The 24,223-nt window shown below is 40.4% G+C and overlaps 1 protein-coding gene across 1 annotated transcript in view; it reads right to left on the reverse strand.

Annotated features, from left to right (window-relative positions):
• wdr4 (WD repeat domain 4) overlaps positions 1 to 24,223 on the reverse strand; it is a 75,095-nt gene that overhangs the window by 42,803 nt on the left and 8,069 nt on the right. Inside the window, exon 6 of the mRNA XM_041258760.1 lies at positions 15,478 to 15,538. Coding sequence (XP_041114694.1) covers positions 15,478 to 15,538 — 61 coding nt within the window. The remainder of the gene's footprint in view (positions 1 to 15,477; positions 15,539 to 24,223) is intronic.

The following is a 24,223-nucleotide window of genomic DNA, read 5'->3' on the forward strand; positions in this document are numbered from 1 at the left end:
TTGGATTATTTTTGTTACTTCTGCTTCCTTACACCTCTATACCCCTATCACAAAGCTATCAGCTAAGCCATTTCTATCGAGATGTCATTAACTTGAACAAGTAGTTAACCAATTGACTATTATCCATAATTTGTTAAGGAAAGCAGCTGTGGATTTTTCATGGGCGTGCATACATGTGGGAACTCGTGGCATCTAGTGGTCAACCCATTACACTGTAGCCAGGGAACAAGCTCTTATTCTCATACAAATTTATGATTACTGTGGTGCAGAATCAAATCAGTCTGCTTTTAAGAATCATCCACTTATAAGAAACAAAACGGACTGAACGGATGTGATTCTTATAAACTGACTGCATTGTAATAAGGTCTGTGCAAAAATTAACTAAACAAACAGATAGTGGGTTTTTTCCAAGCTTCGCGGTAACCGTCAACAGCAATTTTAGATTTTGGAAGATTTCGGAGTTTTCCAGTGTGTGACGTCAACTTTGCCGTTCAGGGCAAGCAAATATATACTGTAAATATATGAATCATCGTTGTTGAGCTGAGAAAAATGGTTTATTGCCAAGTAAGAAATAATTTGTTTGTGATTATGGGCATTGTGAAATTCTCAAAACATTTCCTTGAGCAGACCCCGTAAAACAAAACCTAGAGAAGAGACTAGAGGTAGGTCGCATTTCAGGATCAAATTTTGCTAGTTAAAATTGTTGATTTAATTCAATTTTAAATAATGCCGTCAGATGTTTGGAAGTTTTTTTTTTTTTTTTTTTTTAACAAAAGTAAAAAATGGAAAGGTAAAATGTGTTGTGGAGTTTTAATGAGCTTCTGCGGCCAATACCACCAACCTACAGGACCTACAGTGGGAACACAAGCAAAAAACAAAAGAAAGCAACACCTTCAGTGATGGCGTCAACACTCTTGTGCTGAAAACAGGGTTTTGCAGGTCCACCACGTTTAGCCGATACAACCTGGTGAAGGTGCAGGGGGGAGGCCCATACTGCCACGTTGCAAATGTCTCTGACTGATGTTTTGCAGTCTGGAACAAGGCCCATGAAGTCGTCTCGCTCCTGGTGGAATAGCCAGTGATCTTCTCTGGAGGAGGCAAGTTGGCGTAAGCGGTCCTGACTATCAGTCAACCACTTAGATGGCTGCTGTTTTGAAACTGCCTGTCTTTGTGACTCAGCAGACATAATATGCTAAAGCTCGAACTGGATATAGAACTGGATAAGCATATGGAGCTTTCGCTCTTTATTGGAAGGAAAAGGAGGGGGATGGAAACCTTCCAGTTCCACCAATTGATTGACATGGAACACTGAATGGTTTTCGGCAGAAAGGCAGGGTTGGTAAGAAGGAAAAACTTCATCCTCCCTTCAGAAAAAAATTAAGCAAGCCTTTGTATAGAAAAAGAGAGCCTGCAGACAGTGACGGGACACGATGATAGTTCAGAGGGTACAGGGACCTTGTGGTTAAACCAGACTTGAAAGGGGTGGATGTATAACAAGCCCAGGGGGAGGATCCGAGAGGTTGTTACCATCAGACCTAGGAGCCTCAAAAATAACACCACTGTTAATTTACTGCAGAGTAGGAAAAACTCTAGGCAGGCATTCATTCAGGTAGGAGGCTGTCTGAAAAGGACATCGTTGGCTCTTCAACTTGTTCATTGCCAGAACCAAGAGGCCCAGGTGACCGGTTTTGATGCTTGGTCAGGAGCTGTGGCGCAGATGAGCCAGTCGCCCAGGTAGTTGAGAACTCTGATGCCCTCTCAACTGGGCCAATATGGCTTCCATTCAATTGGTGAAGACACGAGGAGCTAGAGATATTTTGAACGGCAGGACACAAAATTTGTACGCGGTCCCGAAAGGCAAACAATAGGTACTTCTGGTGTGCCAGTCTTCTAGGGATGTGGAAGTAGGCGTCCTTCAGGTCCACTGTAGTGAACCAATCGCCTGGCGGACTGCAAATAGCCATTAGAACATAAGAACATAAGAACATAAGAAAGTTTACAAACGAGAGGAGGCCATTCGGCCCATCTTGCTCGTTTGGTTGTTAGTAGCTTATTGATCCCAGAATCTCATCAAGCAGCTTCTTGAAGGATCCCAGGGTGTCAGCTTCAACAACATTACTGGGGAGTTGATTCCAGACCCTCACAATTCTCTGTGTAAAAAAGTGTCTCCTATTTTCTGTTCTGAATGCCCCTTTTTCTAAACTCCATTTGTGACCCCTGGTCCTTGTTTCTTTTTTCAGGCTGAAAAAGTCCCTTGCGTCGACACTGTCAATACCTTTTAGAATTTTGAATGCTTGAATTAGGTCGCCACGTAGTCTTCTTTGTTCAAGACTGAACAGATTCAATTCTTTTAGCCTGTCTGCATATGACATGCCTTTTAAGCCCGGAATAATTCTGGTCGCTCTTCTTTGCACTCTTTCTAGAGCAGCAATATCTTTTTTATAGCGAGGTGACCAGAACTGCACACAATATTCAAGATGAGGTCTTACAAGTGCATTGTACAGTTTTAACATTACTTCCCTTGATTTAAATTCAACACTTTTCACAATGTATCCGAGTATCTTGTTAGCCTTTTTTATAGCTTCCCCACATTGCCTAGATGAAGACATTTCTGAGTCAACAAAAACTCCTAGGTCTTTTTCATAGATTCCTTCTCCAATTTCAATATCTCCCATATGATATTTATAATGTACATTTTTATTTCCTGCGTGCAGTACCTTACACTTTTCTCTATTAAATGTCATTTGCCATGTATCTGCTCAGTTCTGAATCATTGCATAATCAGCATCTTGAAATGCCTCCGATTCTCGCCTTTCGCTTCCCGAATAGAGACGCTACCTCTTGAGCCACCACAGCAGTGGCTTGTGGGTCTGTGAGGCAGCAAACCTCTAGGGCTTAGACTGTAGCACAGCATGCACCTATTGCTGTGGCACGATGTGCTTGGGTTTACTCCAGCCTCCAACAAATGCTCGAGGGGCCTGGTGCTCCACAGCGGCGAAGGGGAAAGGACGGGCCTGACCCTGTGGAGCCTGGAATCTGGGGCACCATTGCTGCCCAAATTGCCAATGCAGTAGTCCCTGCTTGCGCACTGGAGAAGCTTGGGAGAAGACACACCAACTCCTTGGTGGACTATCTTGTGCGATGGCATCTTGAGTGTTGTAGTTATCCACCACAGGACCAAATGTGTGCCTGGTGGTGACAGAAGCATCTGACAGCACTGTCTTATATCCATCAGACACGCAGGCCTAAGAGAGCCACATCTGCCTGCGTGCAGCTACCAGTGCCACCAGGTTTCTGCCTACCGCCTGCCAGCTGAGCTTGGGAAGCTGCAGAAAAGTTCTGGAGAGGAGGCGGAGATCATCCAGTTGTTGGATGGAGAGAACTAGGTTGGTAAAGGACCTGACTAGGTGCGCCTGGTATGCCACAAGGACGCTGCTGTAGTTACCCACTCGTACTGAAAAGGCACTAGCAGCATACACCTTCTTTAGATTCACCTCAGTGACCCGGCATTGCTCGTCTGAACAGACAGCATCCTTATACAGCAACAGTCTCTACCAACACTGCAATCGAGGCCTCTACTGGTGGAAAGCTCCAGCACATCCGCTACACGTGGGACGTCCCCGGACTGCAGCTCAAAACAGGAAATGTGGATGAGTCGAGGGAGCCACATTAGGAGTGAAAGGCTGCTCATCACAGATAGAGTGTCTCTCAGTCAGAGCTGGCAGCCATAGGACCTGCAGGGGTGCCATTGCTCTCTGCATCAGGGGTAAGAGCTCGTCTGACAGCGATGGTTGCTGCAGTGGAGCTATATCAGATTCCCTTTTCTCCAGATATGAGGCTAGATCTCCTACCCCTCCGGAGGCATGCAAATCGTCCAGAACTTCTGGTGTTAGGACAGGGGGGACTTGGAACAGAGGGACTGACTGTCTGAGATGACAAAGCCAACCACCCTTGCATCAGCTCTGTCAGGATCTCCTGTTGCGATTCTGCGTCCCAGATCTTGCTCATCTGATCAGGGCTGAGAGAGCGACATTTTCTCCTCTTAGCACTCCTAGGTGGTGAAGAGGAGGTGAAAGGAGATCTGGGTCTCTCACTTCTATTAGCCTACTGCCTGTCGTGGAGGCGAAGAAAGCTCCCTCTGGGGCGATAAGGAGCTCTGTGCTGGGTAAGGGAGCAGTCCCATGAACATCAAGCTCACCTCTGTAGAGTGCGTTTTGTGAACTTCGCAGAACTGCTTGGGAGTGCTCTGGGCCAAGAAAAGTAACACAATTGTCATGACCATCTGCGCTAGGCAGCTTAGCCTTGCAAAAACAGTGCATTGATGGAACTACATGGCTGTGGAGTGCTCGGCACAGATTTATCACACTGTGCAGATATACCGCACTCTGTCTTGACGCAGCTATCTGTGCCGAGAATTGTAAACTGCGCGCCGAAGTTTGGTACCAAGGTGGAACGTCGCAGTGCAAGCACAGGCCCAAACCTCCGTAGATCAAACCACTAGTAGTAATATCCGAGAAGCTACTAAAATGATCAGTGCAAGCCTGAGGCAGAAGCAAGTGATAATCCACACCTGAACTCAGGAGATCGAATCACTAGCAACACTCAAGCCACTGACTAGACCAAACAACCAGGACAGAATGAGGTTGAAGGTAGTCAAGCCTTCACAGTACTGTGGCATCAAACCACTACTGCAAACTGCAGTAGTAGCTTGGTTCTGCACAGTAGCAGTAAGTGTACTAAAGCCCGTGGAGCTGTAACAAAAGAATAACAGCACAAAATACAAAACAAAAATAATATAATTCGGTCAAACACAGTAGCAGTAATAATAATATAGAAACAAGAAAAAGAATATAAAATATAATAAAGTATGTGACAATGACAGAATGATTCTTGCTGATAAATCTCCCCCTCGACCTGTGAGGGCGCTGTGTAAAGGGAACAGAGTGCCCTGGACTGGATGGCCAGCCAATTTATTCCCATGGCACAAGGCAACCCCAGCGCAACAGAGGAAGTTGGTAGTCAACAAGGTGCAAAAGTAAGAGAGGATGAGGTGTGTAAAGGCTGGTTCCCAGGCCAAGCAGGGAGAATGGATGAGATGGTACACTGTGGAACACCACAACATAGATCTTGCCAGTCGAACAATGGAACAGAGCAGGATCAGTTTCCTCATGAGATCAACATATGATGTTCTCCCATCACCACAAAACCTAAACCTCTGGGTGGGTGAGGACCCCTCATGTCCTTTGTGTTCACCACCTGCAACATTAAGGCACACTGACAGGATGCAAGTCTTGGCCAAGGATGGTTTATTTGGCGCTATGACCAAGTGCTGCGATGTTTGGCCTTAGCATTGGAAGACAAGTGTAACCAGACCAATAAGTTGCCACCAGTTCCATCAAAGAATTACACACAAAATTGACAATATTCATCCGTCCAGGAGGGCAACCACCAAAAAAAGGTGTTAAAACCAAGCCTCGCCCAGGACATTTGGAAGCTGCAAGAGACTGGAAAATGCTGGCAGATGTTGGTCAACAGCTTATTTTTCCACCTGAGATTGACATTGTCTTGTGGTCTGGATCATTTCGCCTTGTTCATCTGGTAGAGTTAGCAGTATCATGGGAGGATGCTGTGGATTAGGATTATGAGAGGAAGAAACTTCGGTATGCTCGACTAGCTGCTGAAGCGGAAGAGCGAGGATGGAGTGTCCGGGTTTACCCAGTGGAGATGGGATGTCGAGGACTTGTGGCACACTCTACAAGATGTCGGGTTCAGTGGCCAACAGTTGCATTGCACAGTGAAGAATTTATCTGCAGCAGCAAGGAATATCAGCTGGCTGTGGTTGAGATGGAAAGATTCAATGGGATCTCAAGCACAATAAAAAGAAAGCAATGCTGATGTACGTGTAAGTAAGCTGGGCTGAGTGGGGGATGAAGGGGGGTGATGCTGGGATGCCAGAATCACAGTTGAGCCCTTGAGGTGTCGTGGGCTAGTCAACGAAACAGAGGATGGAAGGTGCCCACTTGAAGACCCCAGAGATGTACCCTACTTAGCTCAATCCTGATGGTAGTCCCACTGATGCGCTGGGGAGACCACACTGTGGTTGATCCACGGAGCCAGCATTGCAGCCGTGGTGTACGCTGATGTGCTGGGGAGGCAAAATAAGCTGATCCCTGGAGCCAGCATTACACTAAAGCCATCAACATCAGGCAGAAGGATATATACATCAGATGGAAATGCAGATGGATTACATTAGTTTACAGTAAAAGAAGGTATGTCTTAGTTGGTGCTTATCTTGGCGAGTTCAAATCAGCATGAAGTTTTAACATCTACTATCATGTAATGGAAATCGTTGATTAAAACAGAGCAATACATGCCGCTGTATTGCCTGTTCTAATAGTTATTATTTACTGTCTATGTCACCAAACCATTGGAATACAAATTAAACACCACTGCACCTGGATTATCGTTGTCTATTTATTGATCACTACTGCATTCCTGCACCTGCACACTGTTAACCACTTTGCCACACAGTACTGCTTAATATATAAGCTCAAAGAGCAAAGAACACAAGATACATTACAGCTGACTAAAGTGTTAGGTCCATGGGAAGAGGCAACTAATTGAGCTGCCAGCTTCCGTGGGGCAGCAGCCTGCTGGGACACAAAACAAACATTTAAAAAATGTTTTTATTATATATAAAAAAAAACACTTTTTAAAATTGAGATTTTATTTTCTATCTATATATATACATACATATATACACACACACACTTCTTTTCAGCAATGTATAAAAGCCTCAAACATATTAAAATATTATCGAAAAAGATAGAGAAAGTATATTCCACTTATCTGAAGTCGACAGTACAGGCTCAGGAATTTCTTTAAAAAAAAAAAAAAAAAGCGTCTTTTGTTCTGTGACCAGGCTTCTTATGGGCTCGGGGGAGGGCCCTGGGCAGCGTCACCGTCTCTGACGAGCAGCGTTGGTATAGTTGTCAGGTTCAGGTGCTCAAGGAGACATCACCCAATTGTAATGGTTAATATTTCCCATTTGAAAAGGGAACTTTAATACATATAATTTAAAATAAAGTCAACGCATTGTCAATTTATTTTTCTGTGACAGCGGTCGGTGCAGTCTCATAGAGAAGCCTTCTCAAAGACAAGCAGGGCACTAGATTTCAAAACCTTTCCAACCACAGTGGGACTCATGATGGAACGTTTCATGACGAACGCCTAGTCCGGGTCAAGATGGTGGCGTTAATGGACTCCACTCCTGCCCAAAGTTCACGAGAATTGAGAAATACCAGTTTTAGCATTGAGAAAGTGATGAACTACACTGATCCTTTATCATAAAAGCCTGTTGCGCATCTTTTTAAAACCAGATTTTGGAAAACGGGTTAAAATCTTAACAAAAATTGCAAAAGACACGTCACACAAATGTACTACCTGTCTGTTAATTTTCATTTTAATTACCCTTGTAGTTTTAGAAAACCATGAGAGTAATGTTTTTTGTAACGTTACTCTTGGGGTAAATAATTTTTTCGACATGCCAATGAAACAAAAAATACCAAAAAAGAACACCCCCTCCATTTAGGGGAAAAATTGTGAATCTGCTAATCTGACCTGAAATCCCAAAATTCATGGATCGATTAATGTTAACCCCCTTTTTGAGTTGTGCAGAAAATGGTTTTAACATGGAGCTTATTTTAACCTTAGCTATAGTGGTGCTATAGTGCCACATGTACAGTGCTTGTACACTTCCACCTAAAATGATTCAGCACTCTGTACCAAATTATAGTATAATCCTGTTCATTTTGTATTTGTTAATACTGTATATGCATGAAAGGTGGAAAAATAAATACTCTGAGCACTGAACTTAATATTGCACTGAAATTCAACAATAATCAAAACCGGAACAGTTTATAGTCCAAGATGGCAGTGGCACAGATCTTGCTATGTAAATCGGGGTGTGGAAAATCAGTCATACTGTATGGCTCCAACTTCTCTGGAATTCTCTCCCAGCTTTAGTGTGTGATGCTCCCACCGTCACTAGCTTCAAATCAAGACCCACTTGTTCTCTCTTGCCTTCAATGTTCTTTAAGCCTGACATCTGCTATTAGCTGCTGTGTTGTATTATGTTACCATTTCACATGTATAAAAAGTTGCATTTTACGTAACAAAAATGACATATGCATAATTACTGTACATCATGTATTATGCAGTTCCCTGTATTTAAAGGGACTTATAAATTTCATAATAAAACACCAATGACGTAGGACATTCGCGAAACACAGTACCAGAGATGAGGTGGCATACTGGCTTGTACACTTTGCCGTTACTTTAAACAAACTTGATTGATTTGTTATGCACATTTGTCCTATGTGTTCTATGAATGTCATCCAACCTACGCTAGGTATGCGATTTATTTTCTTTATTCCGACTTTAGCCATGACACATTTAATGTGTCCACTGCTTCTTGGGCAGATGTGGGGAAAACAAAAAATAAGCAAGGTACTGGAGGCTACTGAAATGACAGCATGTAAAAAGTGAGACTGAATTCCCAAACAGTGTTTTGTATGTGCAACTGAATCAAATCTATCCTAAGAGTTGAATTTACTGATTTAAATGTCTCCCCCCCCCCCCCCCCCCCCGTATAGTATACTTGGTGTTCCGCGTTTTCGGTTTTTATCCTTAAAAAAATAAAAAAAATAAATAAATAAATAAAAATAAAAAAAAATGGTAATTTTTAGGAGTTTATTTTACATATATTAAAAACAGGGATAAAATCGGTACAAAATAGTTTTTAAATTGAAACATTGGTAAAAGTTGGGGCAAAAAAAATCTAACACCACTTTATATGTGGAATATGATGAGGAGCAGTTCTGGTTTCTGATTAGGTTCAATGGCCCTGGCATGTATAACGAAGCAGAATCTGCAAGTGGAAGCCACATTTTCCCAAGTTAGCTGGCACTTTGTGAATGTTTGGGCAATTGCTGTGCTGACGAAATACTATCTACAGAAGGTATGAACATGACATCAACACAAAACAAGCCATGTTTATTCACCTTCAAATCATAAAAGAAATTTGACAACTAAAGCATCACCATTTTCTATCAAATATTTATGATTAAGATTGTCTGTGTTAGGCAGTGTTTTACTACAGACAGTACTTTCGCACAAAGTCACCAATACCCCCCCCTCTGCAATAAACCGTGGCTATCCAGTAAAGCACAGTGCTCTGACAAACTAATTAATACTCATTCTGCACTCTTTTTATTAAAGCGTGTGTAAAAGCAGCATTAATGGACTGCTTGTTTCTCCGTTCACTTTCTTGTTTTAGTTTAATATGTCGCTTATTTTTCAGTATGTACTTTTGTCAGCGAAAACATGTACCTCAATGCAGCAGTAACTGCAGCACGATGCATTCTCTGCCTTATCTGACCCACTTCTGCTATTTTTGCTTTTTGTATACTTCGAAACATGTTTTCTTTTGAATATTCATAAACTGATTTATGTTTTCCCTCCATTCCTTATCCATTAAAAATATAATATTTTCGTGCCAGTATTTCAATTTAGTTTTTGATCAAGCTAGTAGTTACTACACCCAGCAACTGCCACAACAATCTGACTGATTGGCCAATAATCAGGTGATAATGTGTGTGTGAAGTGACAGAGAACCACGTTTGAATGTTACTTGATCCTCTGACATCTAAACGTCTGCTGTATCCACCTAGGATGAAAAGTAGGGCTGTTTATTACAATGTCTATTTTATATACCTCTGCCAAATAGAAAGCAAATACCAATGTTTCCAAAGAATTTCCCAAATACTGCCTTTTAATTCTGTGCATACACAGACATGCAATTAATTTTTAAGAATTAAGCCTACTGTTTGGTATTCTGTCTAAACCAGCAGCTTGTCATTTATATTAAAATGGAATATAAGAAACAGGACAATCAGATTCTGCCTTTTATTGCAGCTGTGGAACCATTTCAGTAAGCAAAAATTGTAAAGGGTACTTTATCTGCAACCTCCCTACAGAAGGGGTACAGTTTTAAACAAAGTTTGACAACCCCTGCTGAGGTCAGCGCTATGTTGTAGTATATAAAAACACGTAGGCCTACTACAGTTAAGACAAATTTTTAGGAGGCAAAGTAGCGAAGTTGCTGCGCTGGGAAGCCTATTATTGCAGTGCTCCAGACAAACTTTTTACCCAAGGAGCCATTGGCTCCTAGACCAAAATATTTTGGGTGACTGTGATAAAGAGAAAGAGTCAATGCTGTAAATCTCCCTCCCGATCAGAAAGGGTGCTGGGTAAGGATAGTGGGACACTGCCTCCTAGATGGACCACCTTGATGGTAGGTGGAAATCAGGTGGTGATCATATTAGGGGGAGCACATAGTTGCAAGTACCAGGAACAATTCCACTGCAATCAGTGATGGGGCGTCCCTCTACTGGAGAAACCATGGCGACGGATTGATTGCAGGGAGGAGGTTCTGGGTACAAAGGGGAAGCAGCTATGTCAGTACGCTGCCTTGTGCTGAGAACGTAATCACTGGCTGGTGTATTGTATTTTGTTGTGTGCTGCAGAAGAGGAGTACGGAGGCAGCCCGCATCACCAGAGCACTACACTCACTACATGACACCAGACCCACCCTGCGGATTAAAAGAGCACACTTTCATGCACGGGACTGTTGGAGTGTTATTGTTTTTGTTTTGGTCTGTAAACCAGCCATGTTCCCTCCTGATACCATTGCTGGTACAGGGGTGGTTCTTTTTGTTTGTTTATTAAAAACATGGACGGTTTTGGGAACATACCTGTTTGGACAATCGCTTTATTCACCACACCACTCGCACCTGTCACAGTGCCAAATCCAGTTGTTAGTTACCAGTTTAATAGCACATTAGCCTCCAATTTCAAATGCTTAAATACAAGAAAACTAAATTATGTAAAAAGAGAACATGTTTGTAGGCCCTTTGCCTGTCATTTCTTCCTGGCACTGCCTTGCCCTGCCTCTCTTGTCCCCTGTACAGTCTGCTCTTCTGCAAATACACCTGCCTCCTCCTCAAGCTGTTACTGTCCATCTTTACAGCTTTAATAATGAACTTTAAATATCCTGCAGTTCTGCCTTTTAATAATTGCAGTTCTATGATCTCGCTGGAATTTAAACAAAACAATCCTGTAAACTGTATACATGTATCTTTTTTTATTCTTATTCATCAGAACCTGAGCCAGTGTCAACAACAGTTAAAATGTCAGCATCACTTGGCCAGCCACTATAGTTTGGTCTTCGTCTCCTTTTACTTGAGGAAAGCCAGTGCTTTACACAAGGCTCTGGGTCAAACAGCTCAAGTGAAGGGCCTCTGCATTAATTCTCACAAGATGTTCAACAGTACCCACAATCAGAGAGTTCTGTAATTCTGTTTTATGCAGAAAATCTCCGTCCAAATCGGGCAGCTGATATCGGCAGCACAAGCACGATTTCCACCAAATATTTTTTAAATCTGTGTGAAAGGGCTCTTTGTTATCATAAACTCCCATACACCATTGCAGGATTTATCCATAAATGGACTTTTGTCCAGAGTTTTAGGTATTCTTCTTTTAACTTGAACTGCCTCAACATTACATCCATTCTTTGTAAAAGGTCACTATACCAATTCAGCAAGACTTCTAACTGTTCATCACAAAAATTTACAATATCTTCAGGCCATGCATCTGGCATAAAATTGAAAAACATTGGATCACTCTGGGTCCTCCTGAAACACCTTCTTCCCTTGTGGAAAGCTTCATCATGTTGCTAAACCTGGATTTAAGTTCCCTCACACTGATTTAAACAGTTTTTTCAATTTGCGTCTTCAGGTTGTTTTTAAACAGGTTTTGAGTATGGGGGCCCTTAAGTTTAATGTCCTGAAAAAGTAATGTTAGTAAAGCTGCTGCTGATAGACCTGCCTCTCCTCCTTCCTGACTGACCCTGCTGCTGTGTGCCTGCTCTGGTGGTTGAGACTCTACATATTGTAAAAATTACTCTAGTTTGCCATTTTTCAATTACTTTTCTTTCAGACTCCTAACAGTCAAAACACAGTTCTCAATTGCTGCAACAGCTTGTGGAAGAATTTAACTATTCTTCTGGAGTGTAAGACTAAGCTTTGAGAGAAAAAAAAAAAAAAAAAAAAAACAATTACAAAATCCCATAAAAGCTAGGTTTTCCATTTGCTGTACAGTGTACTTTGCGCTTCCCTTAATGTCTGTTTTTAGAAGTGGCCGCAAGATGCTCCATGTGATGATGCACAGCAGTATACCGTCCCTGTCCAGTAGCAAGATTTGACTACAGAAATACAGAAAATGATGATAAATGTATGGCAGCCAGCGCTGTGTCTTTACAGCTAAATGAGTCCTAATTGTGCAGCCTAACTCAATGGCTTTCAACTCTTGCTTATTTTTTGAACTGAAATTGTATGCGTTTTCCATACCAACTGCAGGAGGTCATGCACCTTCTCAATCATCACAACTGATATTGTGTACCTAACATTGCCAATGGGGCAAGCAATGAAATGAGAGAATATGTTGCCCAATCTCACTTTTCAACACAGCACCTACCTCCCCTTAGCTCCCATATTGACACCGGCACCATCAAATCCAAAAGCACTTAATTTGTCTTGCCACCAATCTGTACATGCTTTATCAACATTTCCAAGCAAATTATTGGATGTGTTTAAGATTCCTTGAGCAGGACAATGATCTAGTTCACCTAACCCTACTCGCTGCTACACCTGCAGAAACAAACCCCTTTCTGCAAATCTCCTTTTATTTCATCAGCAGTGACTGCAACAAACTCAGCACATGCTGTGTCGTTGTCATAGGTCTTATATACATCCAAGTCATTCTACTTCATCAGAACAATCTGTGAGCTGAATTTAGTACATTTTGCTGCAATCAAATAAGCTGCATTGAATTTTTTTTTTTAATTCTCTGTATTCTTTATTTGTACCTTTGCTCTGGCTATGGGGGTCTTGGTGGGCGTACACTTTGCTATAACGCAATCCCTAGCATTTTTGTTTTCTGCTTTCTCCGTGCTTTTTTACTGTCTTCCTTAAAATGGTCAGTTCCTGAAATACAATCTGTTTTCCCTGCAATAGATGATCCTGCTTTAACGCAATGCATGTTCTGCTTTTCATCACTATAACATAACCACGCAAATTCTTGCAACCATGAAGTCTTAAGTGTCTTATGTGCTTTTTAGCCAGTTGTGAAACATCTGAATGTGGAATGTGTTCCACACTTACAGGTACTACTGGTAAATCATTACTGGTAAAATGTTACACCCCCCCCCCCCCCCCCCCCCCCAAGCCACCTTCAGAAGTTTAAAACACGTTTTGCATGACGTGCAACTGACACCATTACAGAGTGCTTTACAAGATGCGAGATGAGGGTGTGTGAACTATGCAGAGCTGCAGAGTCACTTACGTTTCACCCTAAAGACGGAGCACAAGGAGGTTAAAAGACTTGCTCAGAGTCACACAATGAGTCAGTGGGTGACCTGGTATTTGAACCGGGGACCTCCTGGTTACAAACCCATGTAACCACTGAACCACAAAGCCTCTGAAAGATATATATATATATATATATATATATATATATATATTATATATATATATATATATATATACATACATACATACATACATATACACACACACACACACACACACACACACACACATTCTTCCCTTTGCTTTTGTAGTATGTTATACAGAACTCTACTCACTTTTTTTTTTTTTTTTTAACTCAAGGACAGGTTAGACTGTCCTTTTCAAACAACCATAGCTCAAAATGTGCACAGACTCACCTCAGGGCGTCCACGTGACTGCTGCTTGTTTATGTGTAAAGGCACCAACAGCGACAAGCCTCGCATTTACGACTATTTTAGTCGCAGTCTGGAGCCCTGTATTGTGAAGATTATTATTATTTTCTTTCTACCAACAAAACCTTAAGTTGCACTTATTGTAGAGTTCTGGAATTTGGTATACACGGTTAGGGATTGTCCAAGATGCAAAGTGCTCGAACTGGTTCAGTGGTATGGTGGCCATGTTGGATAACTTAACACACAAATTTCTTCTCCAAAATTGCTAATCTGATCGAACCAAATCTTGGCATACATGATCCAAGTAAGGTTTTCTTAGTTTACCCAAATGAAGTTGCTACAGTAAAAAAAAAAACACAAAACAAAAAAACAAAAAATACTGCTTAGTTGCACAGACAACAATCAACGGTAGAGTTACTTTCAGAGTACAGACAGAGGCCTGAGGCTCTCGCTTTCCTACAGGTCCAATTGGACATTCTGGTGGTTATAAAGGAGTGAGGGACCCTATTGTGGACCAAGTGAAGTCAGGATGTTAACAAAATAATGAATACTCCACTTGATTTTCTTCAAAGTTGGTTCTAAGAAATTAAGTCGTTGCTGATTCTTATGGTAAAGCGTTGGGAACCAGGACCTGGGCGGAGACCAACAATGGAACTGTGCTGGCAAGAAAGACATCCAGCTGGCAACAGCTGACCATACAGAACTTTTCACCCTCAGACAACAGAACCATAGAAAACTATGTTCTGCTGAAAAACTAATACATGACAATGGGATCATACGCTCACCTACTGTGACCATTTTTGTAGTTAAAGTTCTAAATTTTTTAAAGATTATCATCTACATAATAGAACCAGATAAAATACAGTAAATGCACCGTATTGACCACTAAGACTATGCAAATTTTACAAGTTATTCATTATTGTGGTAGAACGCGTCACTTTCGCCATGGCTACTAAATATTGGGTACAAGGGGTGTATGATAAATCTGTACCCTGGTCGGTACCAGAGCCTGTACCTTGGTCTGAAGATGAAATTAGTGGGAATACAAAGTAGTACAAACAAAAAAAAACATTGTGGCCTTGGAGAGTCCAGTAAAGAGCCACCAGACTAAAAAAAACAGGGTATAACCCTTACCATGCTTGTCAGGCACATCAGGTCCAATTTGTTTTCACACACCATTTAAATCCCCCCCCCCCCCCCCCCCGAGTAAAACAGGTTTAAAAGGCACTACATAGAAAAAGGACTCTCAGTACTGCATCTCCAGCCAAACCCCACCCCTTGTTCGCTGTATTTTTCACATACCTCTTCATGTCGTGCACACTGATAAATCCTTTCCTGATCGCTCGTTTTATCAACAAACTCCTCAATAATGTGAACCAAGCCATTACTTTATTACTTTATTTCCCTTAGCTCCTCTCAGTCTCACTCGGCCATTGCAAGGTTTTCTTGACTTTTTCAAGAGGAAAAAAGACCAGAGACCTTAGCTTGACGTCTTTTTGATGATGTCGGACAGGGTCTGACATCAGACTGGAAAGGGAAAATTGTAATGTTGGCCATGGCAAAGGGTTAAAACACCTCAAGTAGATATTTATCTTTGCTTTTATGTTCAAGATACCTACCCCAGATCCAGAAAGAAGTTGCTTTGGATGATCAGGGATAACAACCACAGCACTTACAAACCTAGAGAAACAAAGAAGAAAACAAAGTGAGATTTAATAGGCAAATTGCCCATGTTTAACCAGTGCCAGAAGGATTGCTTTCCAAAGGGGTTACTATTATAGAGCTTGCATTTCAATTACAATTCTAATGCCTTATTTATTTCTTACACAGATCCCTTGACTGAGAAACGAAGAGACAATACCACTGCTTGATAAGAACTGAACTGCATTCAGAACAGTAGATACATACTGGTAATACATATACAGTGAATGACCAAATACCCTTCTTAGCCATATTCTAAAAGTCACTCTGTCCACTATGAAAGAAAATGAACTCAGTTAATAGTTGTGTTTTGACAGAGCAGAATAAACATATAGGTATGAAACGCAGACTAACAGTAGATTGGAGTAAAATAGAGAAAACATCCACAGAAAAAGAATGGCTGTTCTTCAAAAATGTAGTACTAGAGGCGCAAAACAATTACATCCCTAAAGTAGACAAATCTAAATGTAAAACTAAATTGCCAAAATGGTTTAATAGATCAATTAGAAAAAATATTCAGCGAAAAAAGGCACTTTACAGAGCGTTAAAAAGGGACCAAAAAGAAAACACACAGAAAGATTCCTTGGACAGCAATCTTGAAGTCATGCCAAAAATTGTTGATTGGATTTAGGTCGGGGCTCTGGCTGGGCCAGTCAAGGACATTTACCTTTTTGTTCCTTAGCCACTCCAGTGTAGCTTTGGCTGTGTGCTTTGGGTCACTGTCATGCTGAAAGGTGAACTTCCATCCCAGTTTCAGCTTTCTTGCAGAGGGCAGCAGGTTTTCCTCAAGGACTTCTCTGTACTTTGCCCCATTCATTTCCCTTCTATCCTAACAAGTGCCTCAGTCCCTGCCGATGAGAAACATCCCCATAACATGATGCTGCCACCACCATGCTTCACAGTAAGGATGGTGTTCTTTGGGTGATATGCTCCGTTGGGTTGCTCCAAACATAACACTTTGCATTTAGGCCAAAAAGTTCTATTTTAGTTTCGTCGGACCACAAAACATTTTGCCACATGGCTACATACTTCAAACAGGATTCAAGGTCGGCTTTCTTGAGTAGTGGCTTCCTTCCTGCCACCCTACCATACAGGCCAGATTTGTGGAGCGCTTGAGATATTGTTATCACATGCACATTTTAACCAGTCTTGACCTTAAAAGCCTGTAGCTCTTGCAAAGTTGCCATTGGCCTCTTTGGTAGCCTCTCTGATTAGTCTCCTTCTTGCTCAGTCATCCAGTTTGGAGGGATAGCCTGATCTAGGCAGGGTCTTGGTGGTGCCGTACACCTTCCACTTCTTAATTTTCTTGACCGTGCTCCACAGGATATTCAAGATCTTTTGATATTTTTTTTATACCCATCCCCTGATCTGTGCCTTTCAACAACTTTGTCCTGGAGTTCTTTTTAAAGTGCCTTGGTGCTCATGGTTGAGTCTTTGCTTTAAAATGCACTACCTAACAGAAGAAACATACAGAAACTGCTGACTTTATCCTGAAATCATGTGAATCACTACAATTTAGCACAGGCCACTTAACTTGTTGTGTGATTTTGAAGGTTACATCTGGATTTGGTTACATCTGAGCTAATTTAGGATTGCTATTACAAGGTGGGTGGACACTTATCCAACCAGGGTATTTCAGTTTTTATTTAATTTTCTACAAATTTCTAGAATATTTTTTTCACTTGTATGTTGTGTGGTAGGAAATGAAAAAAAAAAAAAAAAACTATTAGTGCATTTTTATTCCAGGCTATAAGGCAACAAAAGGTGAACGTTGTGAAAGGGGGTGTACTTTCTATAGGCACTGTATGTCCTCTTTTTGAATAAAATAAGAAACAAGTTTAAATTTCAATGTAAATAGTGTTTCTGCTCTGAAAATATGTATGATCATAAATAAAAATATCAAGTTGTATCCTACTGTTTGTTTTTTATTTTCCTATCGAAGTCGCTTTAAAATGGGGCGGCATATTTTATGGGTGCGACGGGTGTATGTAGTCTGAAATCTCGGCGGTTCTGTGTTAAAAGCAAGTCACTACATAAAAAAAAAAATGGCCACCACAAGCCAATCAAATTTCAGCTATGGTCAGTTTGCACATATTTGCATATATTGCAGTACTTATCTAAGGTAGAATGTTGTAGATTCATGAATTTTCAGAGTAGTGGAAACTAATGGGAATTAATGTATGCTCTATTAAAAAAAAAAAAAAACTCAACCTTTTGACCTCTCATTAAGGTCAAATGTAAAACTATCTTATAAGTCCTTACAGAGTGTGCAGATAGGGCCATGGTGACTATGGTGATATAGGAAACTATATGGGCTCTATCCAAAAATTACCTTAACATTGACCTTGAAGTTTGTTAAAAGTTGTTGTGCCAAAAAACATGGAGGCCACGAGCAAATCAAATTTCAGTATATTGTACAATTAATCTAGTAGAATATAGTACAGTGTTCAAAGTTAAAAATCTAGTAGAGGCCGATAGGGTGCTGTGCCACATGGAAATATGGTCATAGGTCACATGGTCTGGCAGTTGGCCCAGGGTCATTGCTGCTTGCAGCTATTTTTATCTTTTGTTATGTCTGTACTACTGCCACCAACTATAATTCGAGATGTTGCACAATGTGTATAGTGTCAATACTGTTACGCACCTATAGCGCAGATAAGTATACCAGTAAACTCCAACAATCAACCTACAAAAATGCATACATCTAATAAGACAGCAGATATTCAAGCAGGTTGTCAATGTGAAACTGATATTTAAAGAGTAAGTAACAAAGATCATGTAGAACTCTGATTTCCTTGACAATAACTGAATTTCACACAAGGTGTCAATTATAAAACAATAGTTTAAGAATTAAAAGGGGTGCACAACTAATCTAATATTACAGAAAGGAGATGGGCCATTGACTAAAATCAATGAACTGTATACTATAGTCAAATGATTATAACTACCATAACATCATTAACATACATGGTTAATATACTAATATTTAATTTATGTCTGATCACAGTGTCTACTTTGCATTAGTATTTTCAATACCTGCTTCTCACTGAAATTCAGCTTCCCATTCAGAGCGGAATCCAAAATTCCAGTACTAGTTTTAGTGTGTTAGTTTAGTTTAGATGTGATGTACCAAACATCAGAACAGTTTGTCCACTAAGTTCATAGCATGTGCTACAGTCAATTTCTCGAGTCAAAGTATTTAAACGCTGAATACTTGTTGACTTTCAACGAAAAAGTCAATCTTTATTGATGAACAATGCAGCTTCTGTCTGGATCTGACGTTCCAATGAAAGAAGACGGTACTTTGCTTGAAGTACACATTGTGTTGCGTAGGCTTACAATAAACATTATTTTCAGCTTGTTGATTTCCAAGTCTTGCAGCATTATCTTTGTGGTTTCCAACTAGAAATAGTTGATCAGACTTAACTCTGTTCAGGATGTGTTGCAATTGAAAAGTTATGTAGTTCGTACAGGTGTTCTCATTGCAGTTGTTCTGTATGGCTAGTACATAACCTTAGGCCCAGCTGCTGGCAATGCTTCTGTCTGTTTCGTGGAGCGACGTGGAAACCAAAACCCACTTTTGTATCAGTCTATCGTAGGGCAAAGAGCTAGGGCTCTCTTCAAAGCTGATTTTAGACATTCTTCAGAACACTGGTTCTTCCTTGCCTTCCGTGAATTTAAGCACTTATGCTCCCTTGACTTCAGAAACTTTCTTCAGAACAGTTTAGCTTCCTCTTCTTTTTTCCCGAACTCCAAGCCACTTCTCTCAGCACGACTTTCTCTTGCCTGGAGCCATGTTTCTCCTGTGGGAAGCTTGGTGTGGGAAGCAAGTTGTTTGAAAGTCGCAAGGCTGCGTTTGTTCTCTCTTCAACCCTATGATTTTGGGTAGTTTTGTTTATTTTGGGCGGTGCCTTAGTCCACGTGGAGTGTTTCCCATTGGTTGATCTCGTTCCTAGATGGCCCTTTGTTCTCAATTGGTCTGCCATTTCGCCCCCTGTCATCTGGATTTATGAGATGGACTGTTTTCTGTCCAAGGTGTCAAAGCACCCAAAACTGTCTGGCTTGCCTTGTGCAAGATACTACTGGCGCTAAATGATTCATTCAGCGATGGGGGAAGATCAAACACTTGTCCAGCAGTTAGTTTTATAAAAGCAAGACTAGCAAGGCTACACAAGCGACAACGCTCTGAGAAGAATTGTTATTTTGTATTATGAATATTGTTTTAATAATGTTTATTAGAACTAGTGATGGCAATTTCAAATAGTTTCCTTTTTTTTTGTATATTTGACTATTGACCAATCCCTAATTAGGATTATTAGGCTTCCAAGCCAAAGGCTGAGAAGCCTATTATTATTGCTGTGTTTATTATTTATTATTATTATTTTTCCACTAAAAGTTTGTCGCAAAGTCATGAAAACGCATATATAAGTAGATGCCTATGTGTGGCCCAGAGTGGAAAAAATTCAGAGTTTGGCCACTAGCGACATATCTGAAAATATTGGACAATTTTCAAAACTCTTGTCGTCAAAAACAACTTTAAGACGGATATCTGAATGTCAGCATATAGCGTACATATGGCCTATAAAAAGAAAATGTTGAAACAAAATCAATTGGATGGTTGGGTTCCGCTCGCCACATTGGATTTGCACAAAATATTAAAAGATCATCTTCTCTGAAACTGCAATGTTGATCGGCTCAGGACAAGATCCTTTCTAAGTTTTGTAAAATCCCTGCTTTTTTGTTAAAAAACATGGATGAGCGAGCAAAACAATTTCACGAGTGCACGTTGGAATTGCACAAAATATTCAAAGATCATCTTGTCTGAAACTGCAACGTTGATCAGCACCCACGTTTGCTCAGGACAAGGTCCTTTCTAAGTTTTGTAAAATCCCCGTTTTTTTGTTATACATAGATGCAGCGATCAAAATAACAATTGAGTGCTATGTTTCCATATATTAAAGTATAAATCCATATTACAATACACTACAGACGTGAAACTGAGTAAGATAGTAGAGGGTAATGTGAAGTAAGAACATAAGAAAGTTTACAAGCGAGAGGAGACCATTCGGCCCATCTTGCTCGTTTGGTTGTTAGTAGCTTATTGATCCCAGAATCTCATCAAGCAGCTTCTTGAAGGATCCCAGGGTGTCAGCTTCAACAACATTACTGGGGAGTTGATTCCAGACCCTCACAATTCTCTGTGTAAAAATGTGCCTCCTATTTCCTGTTCTGAATGCCTCTTTGTCTAATCTCCGTTAGTGACCCCAGGTCCTTGTTTCTTTTTTCAGGCTGAAAAAGTCCCTTGGGTCGATACTGTCAATACCTTTAAAAAATAAAAAATTAGAATTTTGAATGCTTGAATTAGGTCGCCGCGTAGTCTTCTTTGTTCAAGACTGAACAGATTCAATTATTTTAGCCTGTCTGCATATGACATGCCTTTTAAACCTGGAATAATTCTGGTCGCTCTTCTTTGCACTCTTTCTAGAGCAGCAATATCTTTTTTATAGTGAGGTGACCAGAACTGAACACAATATTCAAGATGAGGTCTTACTAATGCATTGTAAAGTTTTAACATTACTTCCCTTGATTTAAATTCAACACTTTTCAAATTCAATACAGTATTTCAAAATGGCATGTTTTGGTGACATGGTTTGGTGGCCATATTGATAATTGAAAAATGACTTTTATGACCCATAACAAGAACAGTGTTGCACGTATGCTCTTCAATGTTGGCACAGTTGTGCGGCCCATAATAAAGTAATAACCACTAAAATCGAAAGCAGATTGGTCACATGGTTTGGCAGCCATATTGGAATTAACGCTTTTAAATTTTATCTCCTAGGGCGTGCCGATGGGGTCATAGTTATAATGGAACACGTATAGGAAGTAATTTGTGCTCTATGAAAAAATGTCATCACCCGCAACCTTTGACCTCTCCAAAAGGTCAAACTAAAAACTGTCTCCTTGCGCCTCAGGGATCACAGATAGTCATGGTTCATATGGAACACATATAGGAAGTCATATGTGCTCTATAAAAAAATGTCATTACCCATGACCTTTGACCTCTGCTAAGGGTCAAAAATGAACATTTCTGGTAAAAAAAAAAAAAAAAAAAAAAAAAATCAGACCTAACGCGTCTATGCCGTTAGTAAATATAACTTGTGCAAATCCTTAGTATGGACACGATATTTTTTTACAACAAACCTTTGTGGGTATTGGAAAACCCACAGATTGATTCCAAGTTTTGGCTGTTTAACCGGATATCGAGGAGTTTACATAGGTTGTGTCTAGTCACGTAAATTTGAAGTCGCATCCAACACAGATCAGATGCACTTAAACTTCAGCGTATAGGAGATTATGCTCTGTACACGATACAACTTAAGTAGCCCATTAACTAATTATAGGAAACGTAGCGAGCTGTATCAGCGATTATTTGTGATGATTGAACCATGTTTTCTTTGGAAGCCTTTATAGTTGCTAGCAACTCTAGTTGCTGTGACCATATGATAACAGCTTGGTTGCAGGTTTGCTTGTGAAAAAATGAGTATCATTTGTACACATACATTTTCAAATCTTGAATACAGTATTTTCATTTTCTGACAAGCACACAAATGTGTGCATGTTAAATGGCTGAAGTAACATATATTGAAAGGCTTTGTTTAGCCACTTTCTTTTGAGACGTGGGCTCTCTTTGGTTACCATACACAGTTAGAAACATACTGAAAATAAAAACCATCATGAAAAAATATATAAATATATTGGGCCAGATAAAATTGCATCCAGGCCAGTAAAAACACTAGCTCAGTGGCCCAAGGGGCCAGTAGTTAAAAATCTAAACATAGAGCCCTGTGGAACATTTTCAGAAACATAACAGAAACCTTAGGAGAAGGTTTCAAAGAGAGTCGTAAGACAGTTTATAAAAAACCAAGACAACAAACTCATTGCAACTTCCAGTGAAGGTCAACGACAACAGACGTGGACAAAATAGGGTCTGTTATCCCAGGAACGGGCATTGGCATAGACCGTTTGCACTCGGCAGAACCACTGGTGACGTATGTGTCATCTGTTGTTGGTTTTGGTAGAAATCCCCGGGGGGACCTCCACTCCGGTGAAAACCTGGGACTGACTGTACCCTACCGACAAAAATGTGATGTTGTTTTAGACACGGTGTAGTCAGTAGAATTTTACCAATGTACATTTGTTCCATATCGATATGAACCAGTAAACTTCCAAATTTGATATATCGACTGCCAATTAGAGAAAAAACTCTTTTTGATTTGAACCACACACTATATTCTTGTATTTCTTTCAAATGTTTACAGTTTATGAGAGGAGGCCATTTGGCCCATCTTGCTTGTTTGGTTGTTAGTAGCTTATTGATCCCAGAATCTCATCAAGCAGCTTCTTGAAGGATCCCAGGGTGTCAGCTTCAACAACATTACTGGGGAGTTGATTCCAGACCCTCACAATTCTCTGTGTAAAAATGTGCCTCCTATTTCCTGTTCTGAATGCCTCTTTGTCTAATCTCCGTTAGTGACCCCAGGTCCTTGTTTCTTTTTTCAGGCTGAAAAAGTCCCTTGGGTCGATACTGTCAATACCTTTTTAGAATTTTGAATGCTTGAATTAGGTCGCCGCGTAGTCTTCTTTGTTCAAGACTGAACAGATTCAATTATTTTAGCCTGTCTGCATATGACATGCCTTTTAAACCTGGAATAATTCTGGTCGCTCTTCTTTGCACTCTTTCTAGAGCAGCAATATCTTTTTTATAGTGAGGTGACCAGAACTGAACACAATATTCAAGATGAGGTCTTACTAATGCATTGTACAGTTTCAACATTACTTCCCTTGATTTAAATTCAACACTTTTCACAATATATCCGATCATCTTTGGCCTTTTTTATAGCTTCCCCACATTGTCTAGATGAAGACATTTCTGAGTCAACAAAAACTCCTAGGTCTTTTTCATAGATTCCTTCTCCAATTTCAGTAGCTCCCATATGATATTTATAGTGTACATTTTTATTTCCTGCGTGCAGTACCTTACACTTTTCTCTATTAAATGTAATTTGCCATGTGTCTGCCCAGTTCTGAATCTTGTCTAGATCATTTTGAATGACCTTTGCTGCTGCAACAGTGTTTGCCACTAATCCTATTTTTGTGTCATCTGCAAATTTAACAAGTTTGCTTACTATATCAGAATCTAAATCATTAATGTAGATTAGGAATAGCAGAGGACCTAATACTGATCCCTGTGGTACACCGCTGGTTACCACACTCCATTCTGAGGTTTTTCCTCTAATCAGTACTTTCTGTTTTCTACCTGTTAACCACTCCCTAATCCAGGTACATGTGTTTCCTTGAATCCCAACTGCGTTCAGTTTGAGAATTCATCTTTTGTGCAGGACTTTGTCAAAAGCTTTCTGGAAATCTAAATAAACCATGTCATATGCTTTGCAATTATCCATTATCGATGTTGCATCCTCAAAAAAATCAAGCAAGTTAGTTAGACACGATCTCCCTTTCCTAAAACCATGTTGACTGTCTCCCAAGACCCTGTTACCATATAGGTAATTTTCCATTTTGGATCTTATTATAGTTTCCATAAGTTTGCATATAATAGAAGTCAGGCTTACTGCTCTGTAGTTACATGGTTCAGTTTTGTTT

This window comes from Polyodon spathula, chromosome 9, assembly GCF_017654505.1.
Source record: "Polyodon spathula isolate WHYD16114869_AA chromosome 9, ASM1765450v1, whole genome shotgun sequence".
Lineage (NCBI taxonomy): Eukaryota > Metazoa > Chordata > Actinopteri > Acipenseriformes > Polyodontidae > Polyodon > Polyodon spathula.